Source organism: Tiliqua scincoides, chromosome 4, assembly GCF_035046505.1.
Source record: "Tiliqua scincoides isolate rTilSci1 chromosome 4, rTilSci1.hap2, whole genome shotgun sequence".
In the NCBI taxonomy this organism is placed as follows: domain Eukaryota; kingdom Metazoa; phylum Chordata; class Lepidosauria; order Squamata; family Scincidae; genus Tiliqua; species Tiliqua scincoides.
The window spans coordinates 74,008,773-74,022,243 of record NC_089824.1 but is presented as its reverse complement, the minus strand read 5'-3'; the positions used below and the strand labels follow the sequence as shown (position 1 = coordinate 74,022,243).

The window sequence follows — 13,471 nt, the reverse complement described above, 5'->3', positions numbered from 1 at the left end:
GACAGTGGTCAAAAAACAACAAAGAGGTTCTTAATGTGGCAGTCAGGTCTCCCATAGTCAGCAGCAGAGTGTCTGTTTATACAACAAAAAGGCTTTAAATGCAAAAAGAGATAATCGGTCTCCAGTACCCTGTGCAGTGAGTGTCTGGCAGGGAGTGTCTCTATACACAACAAAGGCACTAGATTGGGTTGAATGTTCGCTTAACAGCCTAATCGCATATCAATGAGGATCGGAGAATGTATCCCTGTCATTAAGTGACACCTCTACTGTATTTGTGTAGGAACCATTACACAATACACATTATATGAAATTTTAAAGGATTATTTTATTATATTCATTTAGTGAAGGAAAATAATGGGTGTGGGTGTGGGTGTGCACGCGCGCGCAAACTATAAACCACCCCCCCTCACAGGTATGAATTGGACCTTAAAGACATTCCTAGTAGTCGCTCTAGATAGCTGTTCTCTCTGATATTCTATGCTCTTGCTAGAAAGAGATAATGGGGAATATGTCGTTTATATATTACAGTGAGGCTCTACAGAACTATGCTTATATGGGCACAAGAGGAGCTATTAATTTCGACGTTGTCTGGGGAAATAGAATCAGAATGATAAAAAAAAAAATGATGCACAGCCCAATTCTGAGCTGCCTGGGGCGTGAGGCTGTAGGGGCGCCCAAAATGGCTGCCGCCACATCCTATATGCTCCAGGCAGCTGCTGGCAGCTCCTTTTGTCCCCTTCCCCCGGAGAAAAGCAAGTAGCCCTGCAATGGGACTACTCGATTCACCGTCAACGAAAAGGCCAGTGGTGAATGAAGAGCATTCATGTTGGGCGATGAGCCTGATGTGGAGGCTCTGGATCAGGTGAAGTAAAGCTCCAACTCCCCGCCTCCCTCCCTCCCCACTCCATCTTCCTGGCACGCTTCTTCTCCGCCCTCTCCCCACCCTTTGCCCTCCCCCCTCCACAGAACGCCTCCTTCCCACCTGCCCCATGCCTCTCCACTGTTCTCTCCACCGTTCAGCAGTCCCCATAACCGCTGAGCAGTGGAGCTCCAGTGGCCGCTTGGTAGTAGCCCAGCACCAGCTAGCACCGGCACTCACCTGGCAGCAGGGCCTGTAAACACGCCTTACAATGTGTTTGCAACAGCGCACGCTGGTGGTAAGCCAGCGTGCACCGTATTGGATTGTGCCCCCAACAAGTCTAGTTTATAATTTAAATTTAAACCAAATTACAATTGGACTTTGAAATTCCTAGGCCTCGTTTTTAAAAAATGCTTTTAATTATCTGCTGAGTTTTGCGTTCACTCACCCACATTTCTATACAAATCCTCTTGAGCAGTGGTTCCCAACTGGGGTACAAGTACCCCCGGGGTACTTGCCGAGATCTTTAGGGGTACTTGAAAAATAATTGAATAATGGCAGAAAAAGGGAGGCCAGTATTAGAATGCCTTGTGGGGCTGGCAAAGTCAGAAGGAAGATAGCTAGCTGGCTGCAAAAGCCCCACCAATTGCAAGTTTTTGGTCATCAGTTCTTGTATTATCAGATATGGATTAGTAGTTGAAAACTGGCACAGTAAAAAAGCTGAAACATAATGCGGAAAGTGATCAGTCATTAAGAATTTCTGAGGACATGTCTAACAGTTTGGTGCAAAATAATGAGAAGGCATAGTCTTCAGTTCTTTGACAGGTAAAAAAAGAAAATACTGCAATGAATACAGGAAGTTTGGGTTTTCATATATAGGAGATGGGAACTGTCCTAATGAAGCCTTCTTTAATCTTGTGGCATTTACAAACAAAACATGCCAGCTACACAAACAAGGATATGGAGCTGGCAGAGAGACTTTCTCTTTTTATGACTTAATGAAAAATAAATTTGGTAAAGACATATGACCAGGATAAGGGAGATGGAAGAGTAGTAAGTTTATTTTTTGATCCGGGCCCTTATGTTGAGGTTTGGTGTTTTGGAAGGTGATTGATACTATCTGAAGCCTTAGTTGAGTCATGGGTGGAGATACGCTTTCAGGAGAAAAGGAGGGTTATAAAAGGGAAGGCTTGGAGGGTTGTGTTCTGCTTGCCCTTTGGATTTTCCTCCTATTCTCTGAACTTCAGGAGTGACAAGAGTTGCAGATTTGCCTGGTTTTAACCTGGGATTCTGCAGTATCCTGGAAAGAGGGAGTTAGTTTTAAGAAATTCCTTTTATTGCTTTTGTGCCTGTTTTAATGTTCTGTTATTGGTACCCTTCATAGAATTATTTGAAGAATCAATTTTTTAAAATTGACTTTGAGTGGAGTATATTGCTGGGACTCTCAGGGGTACACTCAGTTTATATTGGTAGCCTAGTATATAGTAGGTCCTAAAGATCCTTGGGTGTGGCTACTGTTACACTGTACCAAAGCAAGCTGAATGCAGTTTCGGATTTAAAACTGTATCTTACATCAGATGAACCTGATTTAAAAACAAAACAAAACACACAACTATATGCCTTAAAACAAGCCTAACGCTTCTTCTGAATAAAATGTGCTGTGTGTTTTATTAAAAATATATACATGTGTGTGTGTGTGTGTGTGTGTGTGTTTGTGTGTGTGTGTGTATCTGTGTGTGTGTATCTCTTGTATCTGTGTGTGTGTGTATGTGTATGTGTGTGTATCTGTGTGCATGTGTGTATATATCTCTGTGTGTGTATATCTGTGTATTTATGTGTATATGTGTGTGTATATTTGGGTGGGTGGGTGTGTATATATCTTTGTGTATATTTGTGTGTGTGTGTGTATATATCTGTGTGTGTATATATATCTCTCTGTGTATGTATATATATCTCTGTGTGTGTATACTTGTGTGTGTGTGTGTGTATCTGTGTGTATGTGTGTATATATAAATTGCTTTTTTACAGCCCAGTTCTATGCATGTCCCATGACAGTCAGTGGAGCTTACTCCCAGGAAAGTATGGATAGGATTGGAGTGGAAGCCATTTCCGCCCCATGCAACACACACAGAACATGGACCAAATGTGAGCTGGCCAAAAAGGGGTGAATCCCCTTGGGGGTCACATTTACAGCTGCAATAAACGAGCGACAGACACTCGGCTCGCGGGAGGGGCACGAGTGACGAGACGGGCTGCCAAGGGGTGTGCCGGGGGAAGGCCGGACACCTGCTTAGAGGAGGTTCTCGCAGCGAGCCCCCCCCCCCCCCGCGCGCAGCCCCGGTCGCTTGCCAGAGAGAAAAGGGTCTGGTCTGTAGAGCATCCGGAATCCCGGCAGCTCAGAAGGGAATCCCCAACGCTGCAGCCAATAGCTGAGCGGTATGCAAAGCAGGGCAACCCCGCGCCTCCGCGGCCCAATCGAGAGCCGAGGAAGCGTCGACGCCTCTCGCTATTGGCCGGCGGTGAGCCAATGAGACGGCGCCCTGGGCTCGGCGTGGCGAGGGGGCGGAGCTATGCAAATCCAATTTGAAAAGCGGGCGGGAAATCTGAGTTTCGCGGGAGGCTCTTGGCGCGTAACCCGCCTGCCTTCCCTTCATTCATTGTCAGCGGCAGCAGCCGCCGCCGCCGCTTCCTGGAGCCATTTTCCAAGCAGCCCCGTGCGGCGGGAGCGGTCGCGTTCCATCCGCCGCATCTGCCCGCCGGGCGGGCTCGCCGCCCCCGGCGCCTCCGCCTCCTGGAGCCGGAGCCCCCCCGGCGTCCCCGGCCCGGACCATTTCGAGTCGGGCGCGGGCGCTGAGCGGCGCAGGAGCCGGCGAGGCCGGGCGGGGGGTGGGAGTGACGGCAGAGCGAAGGGGTGGGAGGAGACTCCGCTCCGGGCGCAGACCCACCGGGGCAAGGATGCGGAGGGGACTCCCGCAGCCGCGCGCCCTGGCGGCCCAGCCGGCCTCGCCTCCCACGGACTCCGGAGGGGCCCCCGCGGTCGCCGTCGGCCTCCCGGCCCCCGCCGCGGCCGCCTTCGTCCAGATCCACAGCAGTTCCGGGGCATCGGTGCTGGGGGCGCCCTGGGTCTCCCGCTTTCCCGGCTCTGCTGGGGGCGCGACGGAGGGCGCCCAGCCCCAGCTCGTGGGGGGCGGCGGCGGCACCTCCCTATGCTGCACCCCGCACGGGCCCCCGGTGCTGCTGCAGCCCGCCCGTGGAAGTGCAGGCCGCCCATCGGTAATTCCTCCTCTTCCTTCTCCCCAGAAGCTGTGCGCGGGCTCCGCACTTGTGGGGGGGTCTGTGCCACGGACAGGGGGTGCGGGGGAAGGGGTCTCGGTCTGTCTGCAGGGGGTCCCTTCCAGTGCCACCAACTTTTTCCAGCTGGAGCCACCTTGTCCTGCGGCTCTTGGGGGAGGCGGGTCTGGAGCGTCCCAGCCTAGGGGGGAGCACAAGTGGGGATCCCGCAGCCGCACTCTCTCCAGTGGGGGGCAGCTCCCCACTCCCTGATTTTGTTGCATTCTGGTGGCTGGAACAAAGAGCAGAGCGAGGCCAGCCCAGCAGCGTGCTGGCCTGGGACACCCCTGGATGTGAGCTTGGGGGGCACGCTAGGGGGTGTGTGTGGCCGCCCAAGCCGGGGGCAGTGCGGGGTCTTCCCTTCCCCCTGCAGGGGTGGGGTGGGGTGCAGGGCCTGAGCGGGCAGCAGCATGGCCGTGGGGGAAGGGGAGGCTCTCTCTGTCCCGCTGGTCTCTCGCGCTTCACCCCCGGACTCGGCGGTGACGTTTCGCACACGTGCGCCGAGGTCGCGCCTGTGACTGGGAGCCGGGGGAAGGAGGAGGCAGGGAGGGGGCGCTGAGCCGAGTGGGGGGAGGGGGGACCCACACACACCAGCTCTCTTTCCCTCTGGCCTGGGCAGCCACGCAGAACACACACAACAGTGTGTGCGTGTGTCTGAATCGCCCTCTCACCCCCACACACGCTCGGCCCTTCCTGCTTCTCAACTCTTGGAGCTGCCTGGGGGGCACTGCTAGGCTTGGAAATGCCCCTGCAGCAGGTAGGTTAGTCAAGACCTGTGTGAGAGTGTGTGTTGGGGGGCAGTTAAGGTACCAGCTGCACTCACTTATAGGTATATCCCACTCTCCCAGTAGAGACCCCCCCAAGTTCAAGGACTGTGTTGTGGGGGGGGCTGAGGGGGTGTGTGTATGTTGGGGGGCAGTTAAGGTACCAGCTGCACAGGCAGTTCACTTATAGGTATATTGCACTCTCCTGGTTGAGACGCCCCCCCCCCCCCAATTCAAGGACTGTGGGCCCAGTCCTATCCACTTTTCCAGTGCTGGTGCAGCCATGCTAGTGGGACATGTGCTGCATCCTGTGGTGGGGAGACAGTCACAGAGGCCTTCTCAAGGCAAGGGAACATTTATTCCTTTACCTTGGGTCTGCATTGTGGCTGCATCAGTGCTGAAAAGTTGGATAGGATTGGGCCCTGGGGTGGGGGTGGGGCAGGGCTAAGTTGGGGGGGTCTAAATAATAGAAAAAGTGACCCCCATCTTGCCCCTCAACTAAAATCACCATTATGGGGTTAGTCCCTGTCTCCTCTCCCCCCCCCCTTAGCACAAGTCATGAAGGGAGAAATTTGGGCCTGCCTCCCTGTCACTGGGGATGACTCTGGTTAGACAGTTCAAGTAACTGCTTCAGGCCACTGCTGCCTCTGGGCCACTTTGTATGTTAAATTCATGGTTTGTGTGTATATGGGGTTGGATAGATATGGGGGCTTGAACCTGGAATGCTCATTTTCCTACCTGTTCCTAGTTCTTCCCATGTCCCTGTTAAGTTATAATTTGATTATAATATCTTTACTTGGTAATGTAGGAAAGCAGACTTTGTGTTGGAAAGCTCTGCTTTATTAGATTAAGTACTGTGGGAATGTGGGCATGGATGTCATAGAATAATTAAACCAGCTGAACCCTCCCTGCTTTCTTATGAAGCTCTTCCTGGAGGCTTTTTCTTACCTGCTTGTTACAACAAATATACTTGCCACAGGAGTTGTAGTTGAGAAGTAAAATGAAGTTTGGAATAACAGTATAACAAGGGGCTGGAGGGGGAGGGGGAGGGGAAACAGCTTCTTGCTCCTTCCTAGTTACATAAGGGAATATAGGCCTGCAAAACAGGACACACAGACAAAATGGGGAAACTAGATGTGATCTTCAGCTTTTGAATAGTCTTTGCTTGGGCCTTACTGGAGCTGAAGCCTTTTCTGATATACTGTAGTAATGTTGAATTTGGAGCTTTTCCAGGGCTACAGTCAGGAAGCTGTAGATTTACCCTGATTTGAGATGACTCTCAGAAGTCTCTGTGCACTTGTTTGAGTGGCACTTTACTGCCCACTCCCATTATGTACTATTGTGGGGGGATTGACTTACATAATTGTTTTTTTTAGTATGACTTGACAATTGAACCAATTTTTTTAAGACGAAGAAGCTACTGTTTATGTATGAGTCCATATTATTCCTTGATCCCTGTTTTGCATGTCTGTTTTGTTCAGTTGAGGTGCAATTAGAGGCTGGCAGAAGGGGGGGGTGAAAGGATGACAAAATATAGTACTATATGTTTTAGTAAAGATCCAGGATGAATTGGTAAATTACCCTGACTATGTAATAATATAATAATAATATAATATACAGTATTTATATACCGCCTTTCTTGGTCTTTATTCAAGACTTTATTCAAGGCGGTTTACACAGGCAGGCTTATTAAATCCACGCAGGGATTTTTACAAATTGAAAGAAGGTTCTCTCTTTCAAGAACCACCACATTCAAGCTGTTACACTCCGATCTGGTTTAACATTTTGGCCTCCATCCTCCCACGCTCCGAGCAGATGGAACAGCTCAGCTGCAGCTTGCCAGCTGCTTCAAGGTCGCACGGTGCCGGTGGCCTCGAACTGGCGACCTTGTGGATGTTAATCTTCAGGCAAATGGAGGCTCTACCCTCTAGACCAGACCTCCTGCCCACCAGACCTCCTGCCCATGTATCCTCAACCTCTCCTTTATTTAAAAACCAAGTGAAGTACTTTTTTGAATTATAATATTTTTGAATTAAACTTTCAAAAAGCAGACCTCATTTGTATGAGGAATGTACCAGACCCTCTCATGAGGAATTTGTTTCTAGATTTGCAGTAAGAATAAAAAGAATGTGAAAATTAAAAAAAAAAAATCCAGTGGATGTGTTTTGTAAACTGAGTGGTATAACTCCTTTCTTTCCAAGGTTAATATGAAGGCTTTGGGGTAGTGGGATATAGCTTTAAAGAGAAACTTTTGCATCTTGATGATACAACCAAACTTCTGTCCATAGTGTAGGTACATAATCTGAAATGTTTAAAATATTTCCTACTGGTGTTGTGTCTGAAAAAATCAGTTGCTCAGTTCATAAATAGCATTGACTTAATACCATTGTGTCGTGGGTCAAGAAGTAGATGGTTACTAAAGTATTTGCTTGTGCATTGGTGGTTGTGATCGGTTTTTTGGATTTCAGGAGTGTTCCATATATATTAAAATGGTAGCCTCCACAACTATGACTGTTGGAATTGTTTACAGTCGGTGCACAATTCCTTTTTTTCTGAACAATGGAATAATGTTTGATATGTCAACTGTTGTTGATCGCTGTCCTCATAGGGACCAGGGTGCTCGGCCCCTGTCTGTGTGATCATACCAAATTGAAAACCAGTCTGAGTGATACTTAGAACAGTAGTTCTTAAACGTGGTGCTTTCCCAATTATCTGTCAAAGAATCTCTGTGCATTGCACAACATTCTAGGCCATGTTATAGGGTTGCGTGCTCAGCTCATTCAAGGCTCTGGTCTGTCTGCTGGACTTTCTTGTTGCCCCATGTGAACTGGAAGAGTGCAAGCACACCCTAGAACACACCAAGACTTTGCAGCCATTGCATGCTGACTAGGGGGAGATAAGAAGGCAGCTGTCTCAGAAGTGCATCTGTCAGTACTGATCTTCTTACTGAGGAACTCCAGATAAAGATGCCAAGGAACCATTTACTTTAGAAGAAAGCTTTAATTCTGAGGAAATTTATAGAGCAGAAGTTGTGGCCCATGCACTGCACTACATATTATTTTTTATAAACCGAAATGATTCAGGCTGCTTGAAAACCTTGTGAACTCAGTGATAACTAGGTCACCTTTAACTGATTTTTTTTCTAGTAGCCTATTGCTCCAGGTCAGAATGGTTACTGCCCCATTTCTTGCATCTATGCACAGCTAGCATTATCAAGATTTAATATTTTGCAAATTAATATGAAAGATGAAATTAGTGCCTTTAGGGCGCTATTTTCCTCTGCCTAGTACTTTTAATCTAGTACTTCTAATGCCTGTTCTGCATAGTTGAAACATATTTGACTTTATGATTGAGCTTTTATTTTTCAGTTATAGCCTGACTTTGCGCTTCACAAACATGCAGATGTTGGGGGGAAAAGTGTGTGTTTGCATGTGAATATAGTTTCCTAACCTAGCTAAAGTAATCAGCTATGCAGAAGTGAACTTCTGTATGGTTTCACTTGCAGGTTCAAGAACTGCGAGCACAAATTGTAATGCACATTGAATGTGGATGCCGTCTAACTGCTCTGCATTGCTTTCAATCAGGTGTGGGTTTTAACATAGTCTGGCACATGCAGTCATACCTTTCTAAGTCATACCTTTCACGTTTAAGTATGACTTTTAGAAAGTCATACCTTTCTAAGTCATATCTTTCTAAGTGTGTTTAGAGATAGCTTGCAATCCAGCTGCTACAGTCTAGTGAAAATTTCAAAATGTTAAGCCTAAATACCTAGATGGGGCAGCTCAGATCAAGAGAGGTATTTATTGCCATTCTAGTAGTATGTATTCTTTGTAATTCTGTTATACAATGGAAAAAACAGTCCTTTAGGGAGGCCTCATGAACATGTGCATGCAGGAAGTTAAGGCAGTCTTGTGAACAATGCCACACAATTTCACTAGCCTATCTGCACATATATACCAATATGTGGTATGCATTGAGGCAGATCAAAAGTTTAAGAGAGGTGGGTGGTAAGGAAAGCCAACTCTTTCAGTTCATCAAAGTTTTGTGGCTGGATTGTCTAGAGCAGTGGTTTTCACACATTTAGCACAGGGACCCACTTTTTAGAATGAGAATCAGTCAGGACCTGTCAGAAGTGATGTCACGACCAGAAATGACATCATCAAGCAGGGAAATTTTTAACAATTCTCGGCTGCAATCCTACCCACACTTACCCAGGAGTGAGTCCCATTGACTATCCTTGTTAAAAGTACAGGTCTCTAACATTTCCCCAAATGCAGTCATGTATCATGGGAGCATCAAGTCTAATGTATTAAAAATAAAATATTGAAATGAATGGGGACCCACCTGAAATTGGCTCCTGACCCACCTAATGGCTCCTGACCCACAGTTTGAGAAACACTGGTCTAGAGGAAAAATTTGTTGACCACAAGGTGTGCTAAACTGGTGCATGATTTCTAAGAGTCTAGAAAAAAGTACTTGGTGCTGTCATGGCCTGTTAAAGAGGCTGTTTAATTTGACGTAGGATTTTGTTGATCTATATGTTAGAGGTGGCATAGGGAAATCTTGGATTTATTATAGAAAGATTTAAGAGTCAATGTACCTAACACTAAAAACACAGGCCTACAAAATTGAGGGTCAGAAAGGTTTTTCCCAAACTTTATGGTGGTTTGATATGAATTTGGGGTACTGATTCCAAAAATGGCATCCGTTTTACCCTATCACGTTTAGTTTTGGAGATATAGTATAGCCTCATTAGTGAATGGTTCAAGCAGCTTCCTCAAGAGGAAGCCATGGTGTAGTCTTCCTCATGAGGAAGCTGTTTTGAACCATTCACTTAAAGAGGCTATGCCGTGTCTTCAAAACTAGATGTGATAGGGCAAAAAGGATGCCATTTTTGGAATCAGCACCCCAAATATACCCAGGAATTGGTGTAACATTTAAGGAAGCAAAATGTGTGTTGGCCTGTGTAATTGATGGCCAACCCTACTATCTCCCAGTTTCAAAGGTTTTCAGGAGCAAGTATGACTTGGATATGTGAAGGCTGAGGAGACTGTTATTCCTAGTAATGATGGCTTGATAGTCTGGCAGCATTGAGAATGGGAATGTGTAATAGGTGAATTGGACCATTTCAGCGACGTGGAGAGGAGGGATTTGCTGCATGGGTAACAGCCTATCCTCCATACCTACTTTACCCAGGCTTCGCGCACTGGAGAGGACACTCTGTTCCAGAACCACCATTCAGAGCGTGACACCATAGTCTTCCAAGACTGAAGGATGCCAACATGTTATGTAATAGGTGAGCTGTATTGTGTATCTTAATGATCTGCACTCAGGAGCAGTTGTTTGAAAGGACAGGTAATGACTGCATATCACTCAGAAATGTTTAAGGGAAATGTTGGCAGTACCTTCATAAATTGATTTTTCTTGACACTGAATATACATATATACATATATACATATATATATATATATATATATATATATATATATATATATATATATATATATATATATATATATATATTTTCATGTGCTTAAAATTATACACACACACACACACACATATATATATATAAAATTAAATATTGTTGTTGGCATCCTTCAGTCTTGGAAGACTATGGTGTCACGCTCTGAATGGTGGTTCTGGAACAGAGTGTCCTCTCCAGTGCGCAAAGCCTGGGTGAAGTAGATATGGAGGATAGACTGTTACCCATGCAGCAAATCCCCCCTCTCCACGTCACTGAAATGGTCCAATGGAAAGGCAGAGGCCAATACGGTTGGTTCCAGCGGCATCGCAGGAGTTGCCAGAACATGACTGTGTTCAGCCATGAACTGCTTCAGGGACTCCGGCTCCGGATTTTACCTCGAGGTTGACTCCTGAAGCCTTTTCCATAACTGGATGTAGCAACAAGGCAGTGGGGGTTTGAGATCAGAGTTTTCCTTCTCTCAGATGAGCTGCCTTCCCAGGCTAACAAGTCCCATCTACCTGGTGGATATTATATATATAATTTTAAGCACATGAAAATTGTTAGCATTTAGAAACAGAACAACAAATAGAGGTCACTCATTGTCAAATTGACCATTTTAACAGCATATATTCTGCTGATACCTGTAGTATGCCCCCTCTTGAACTTCCTTCAAATTTCTCCTTAAAAACCCAACTTTTCCATGAAGCATTTGAAAACATCCCTCTAATCTCACTTACAGCCCAGTCCTATTCCTGCTGACACCGTCAGGTGCTGCAGCACCAAAATAGCTACCGCTGTGTTCAGCAGTACCGCTGAGGCCACTGGAGGTCTCCCAGGCCCCGCAATGGGTCTTCTCAAGTCTGCACCAGCTGTTTTGCTGGTGTAGAGTTGAGAGCCTCAATGCTGGACTTGGCAACTGGACATGAAGGGCTCCACCAGTTTCACCCCGCCCTCTCCCCTCCCCAAGACCCTCACCACTTCCCAGAGCTCTTACCATGCTCCAGGCAGCGTCCATCTGGTGCTAGATCTAGCACCATCTGGCACTGGCGCTCCTTACACTCTGGGTGTTGCGGACATGCCTGATGGCACGTTTGTAACATCCAGCACTGGTGCTAATACTGATGCTCAGAGCCTTAGGATTGGGCTCTTAGCCTGAGTACACATACATGAAGTAATTGCGTATTCTTCCTTGTATTCCTTGGCACCATTCCCTTCCTCTTCTATGGTCTTCCTTGCGTCTGAGTTTAGATTGTGAGCTGCTTGGGGCAGGGACCTCTTTTCTGTTGTAAAATGTCATGTACATTGGTGGCCATTTGTTTAAAAAAAATTGTCTGGAAAGAATACAGGCTGACTTTGGCCTCAGATGGTAACTTCAATGCAAGAAGGCCCCATTAGCCTTCATTTAGGGTGCTTTTTTCTTTATTTGCAGTGAGTTAGGATTTGTATTGCAGGCAGAGAACCATGTCCCTGTCTGCAATATATGCTTGAGTTTTCAATCTTGTATGCTTGCTGGTAGCATCTAAATTTATGCAAGTGTAAGTCTATATAATCCCCATTTGTTGCTATAGCTTTGGCCTGCTCCTTGATATCCCTGTGCTCTGGGTGTTGCGGACATGCCTGATGGCACGTTTGTAACATCCAGCAGTGGTGCTAATACTGATGCTCACATCTTATACATGTGTCCTTTAAGACAAATGAGCATCCCTTTGGGTTGAGTTTGTGACTCTTTTAAAACAAATACCTGCACCCTTGCAGAGGCCAGGAAGTTGGGTGGTAGCTCCAGAAGTTCGTGTGGGGTTGTGACATATTCAAGTTTATGCTGTGTCAGAAAGAGCCACCAAAACAATGAGCCTTTCGGTGAGGTTGTTGTTGGTAAATGAGATAACAAGAAACACTATTCTTATTTTAAAAAATTCTATTGCAATAAAGGAAGAAAGTGACAGCAATTGCTACAAATATGTTAGACATGTTCCAAAGTGACCCAGAAAGTCAACAAGGACAAGTTAAGAGAAATGGTTATAAAAAAAGTTGGGTTACAGGCGTCTGCTCCTTCGTACTCCAGTGAAAGCAGTTATGCTTAAATGCCATTTGGATTGAGAGGACTTATGAGTTACTAGCTTGTCAAATTGATTTCAGCAAGACTAACTTGCTAAAGACAATTGCCAGTCTATTCTTTCCATAACCTTACTTTGTACATGCTGAATTGAAGTAAATTCCACTGAGCTCAGCAGTGCTTACTGAGGAGTAAGTTTGCTTAGAGTTGCAGCCTTAGTTGTCTTGTTGTCTTGTTTTTTTTAAAAAGCTGCTTGAAGCGAAGTTGAACTCGAGTAGGAATCTGTATGCTGACTCTAGTCAGTGCAACATACTTGATTGGAAGCTTTAAATTAGTCCTCTTCTTCCTTTGCCTTGATGAGGTGTTTAAGTGGAGAAACCACCCACAGGAGGGTAAGCCCTCCTTTTCAAAGAAGGGGCATAATCCTCTTAACAAGAGCGTATTCTCATTGACTCCTGTGGCCTTTCAATGATACTAACTCTAGGAGGCCTAGCATGACAGAGACCTGGGTTTCTTTCCAAACTGATTGTGTATCATGTCTTTCCCCAAAGTTAGGAAAGTATCAATCTCCACTCCTAAAGTATATCTGGAATTCAAGCAAAAAAGGATGAAGGTTTACAGATTTGTAACTTGCACATTATGGGGAAAAATTCTCTGTGCAGTGCAGTGATGGGGCGGTGGGGGTGGGGGTGGATGGCATTCTTTACAGTAGGGTTAAAGATGAGAAATTTGCCAAGAAATAACAGTAAATCTCTTGTCCATTTTAGGTGGTTAGGGAGATGGAAGTAGTATGCAATTGGGTCTTGGTATCTTTCTACTTGAACATTTTTGATACACTTTTTAAATGTGGTTTTTTCTCCTTTTTTGGTTTACATATTGCTCATACATTTAATTCTTGGGCGATAGGAGCACCCTTCACTGTATTGAAGATCCCTTCCGACTCTGATTCTCTATTACAAGAATGTTTGCAGAGTTTGTCACCTTTTTCAGAGTAGCT

General features: G+C 46.1%; 1 protein-coding gene across 1 annotated transcript in view; it reads left to right on the top strand.

Annotated features, from left to right (window-relative positions):
• Positions 1 to 4,784: 4,784 nt before the first annotated feature.
• Positions 4,785 to 13,471, top strand: part of E2F3 (E2F transcription factor 3) — a 28,559-nt gene continuing 19,872 nt past the window's right edge. Inside the window, exon 1 of the mRNA XM_066623986.1 lies at positions 4,785 to 4,946. Coding sequence (XP_066480083.1) covers positions 4,932 to 4,946 — 15 coding nt within the window. The 5' untranslated portion in view covers positions 4,785 to 4,931. The remainder of the gene's footprint in view (positions 4,947 to 13,471) is intronic.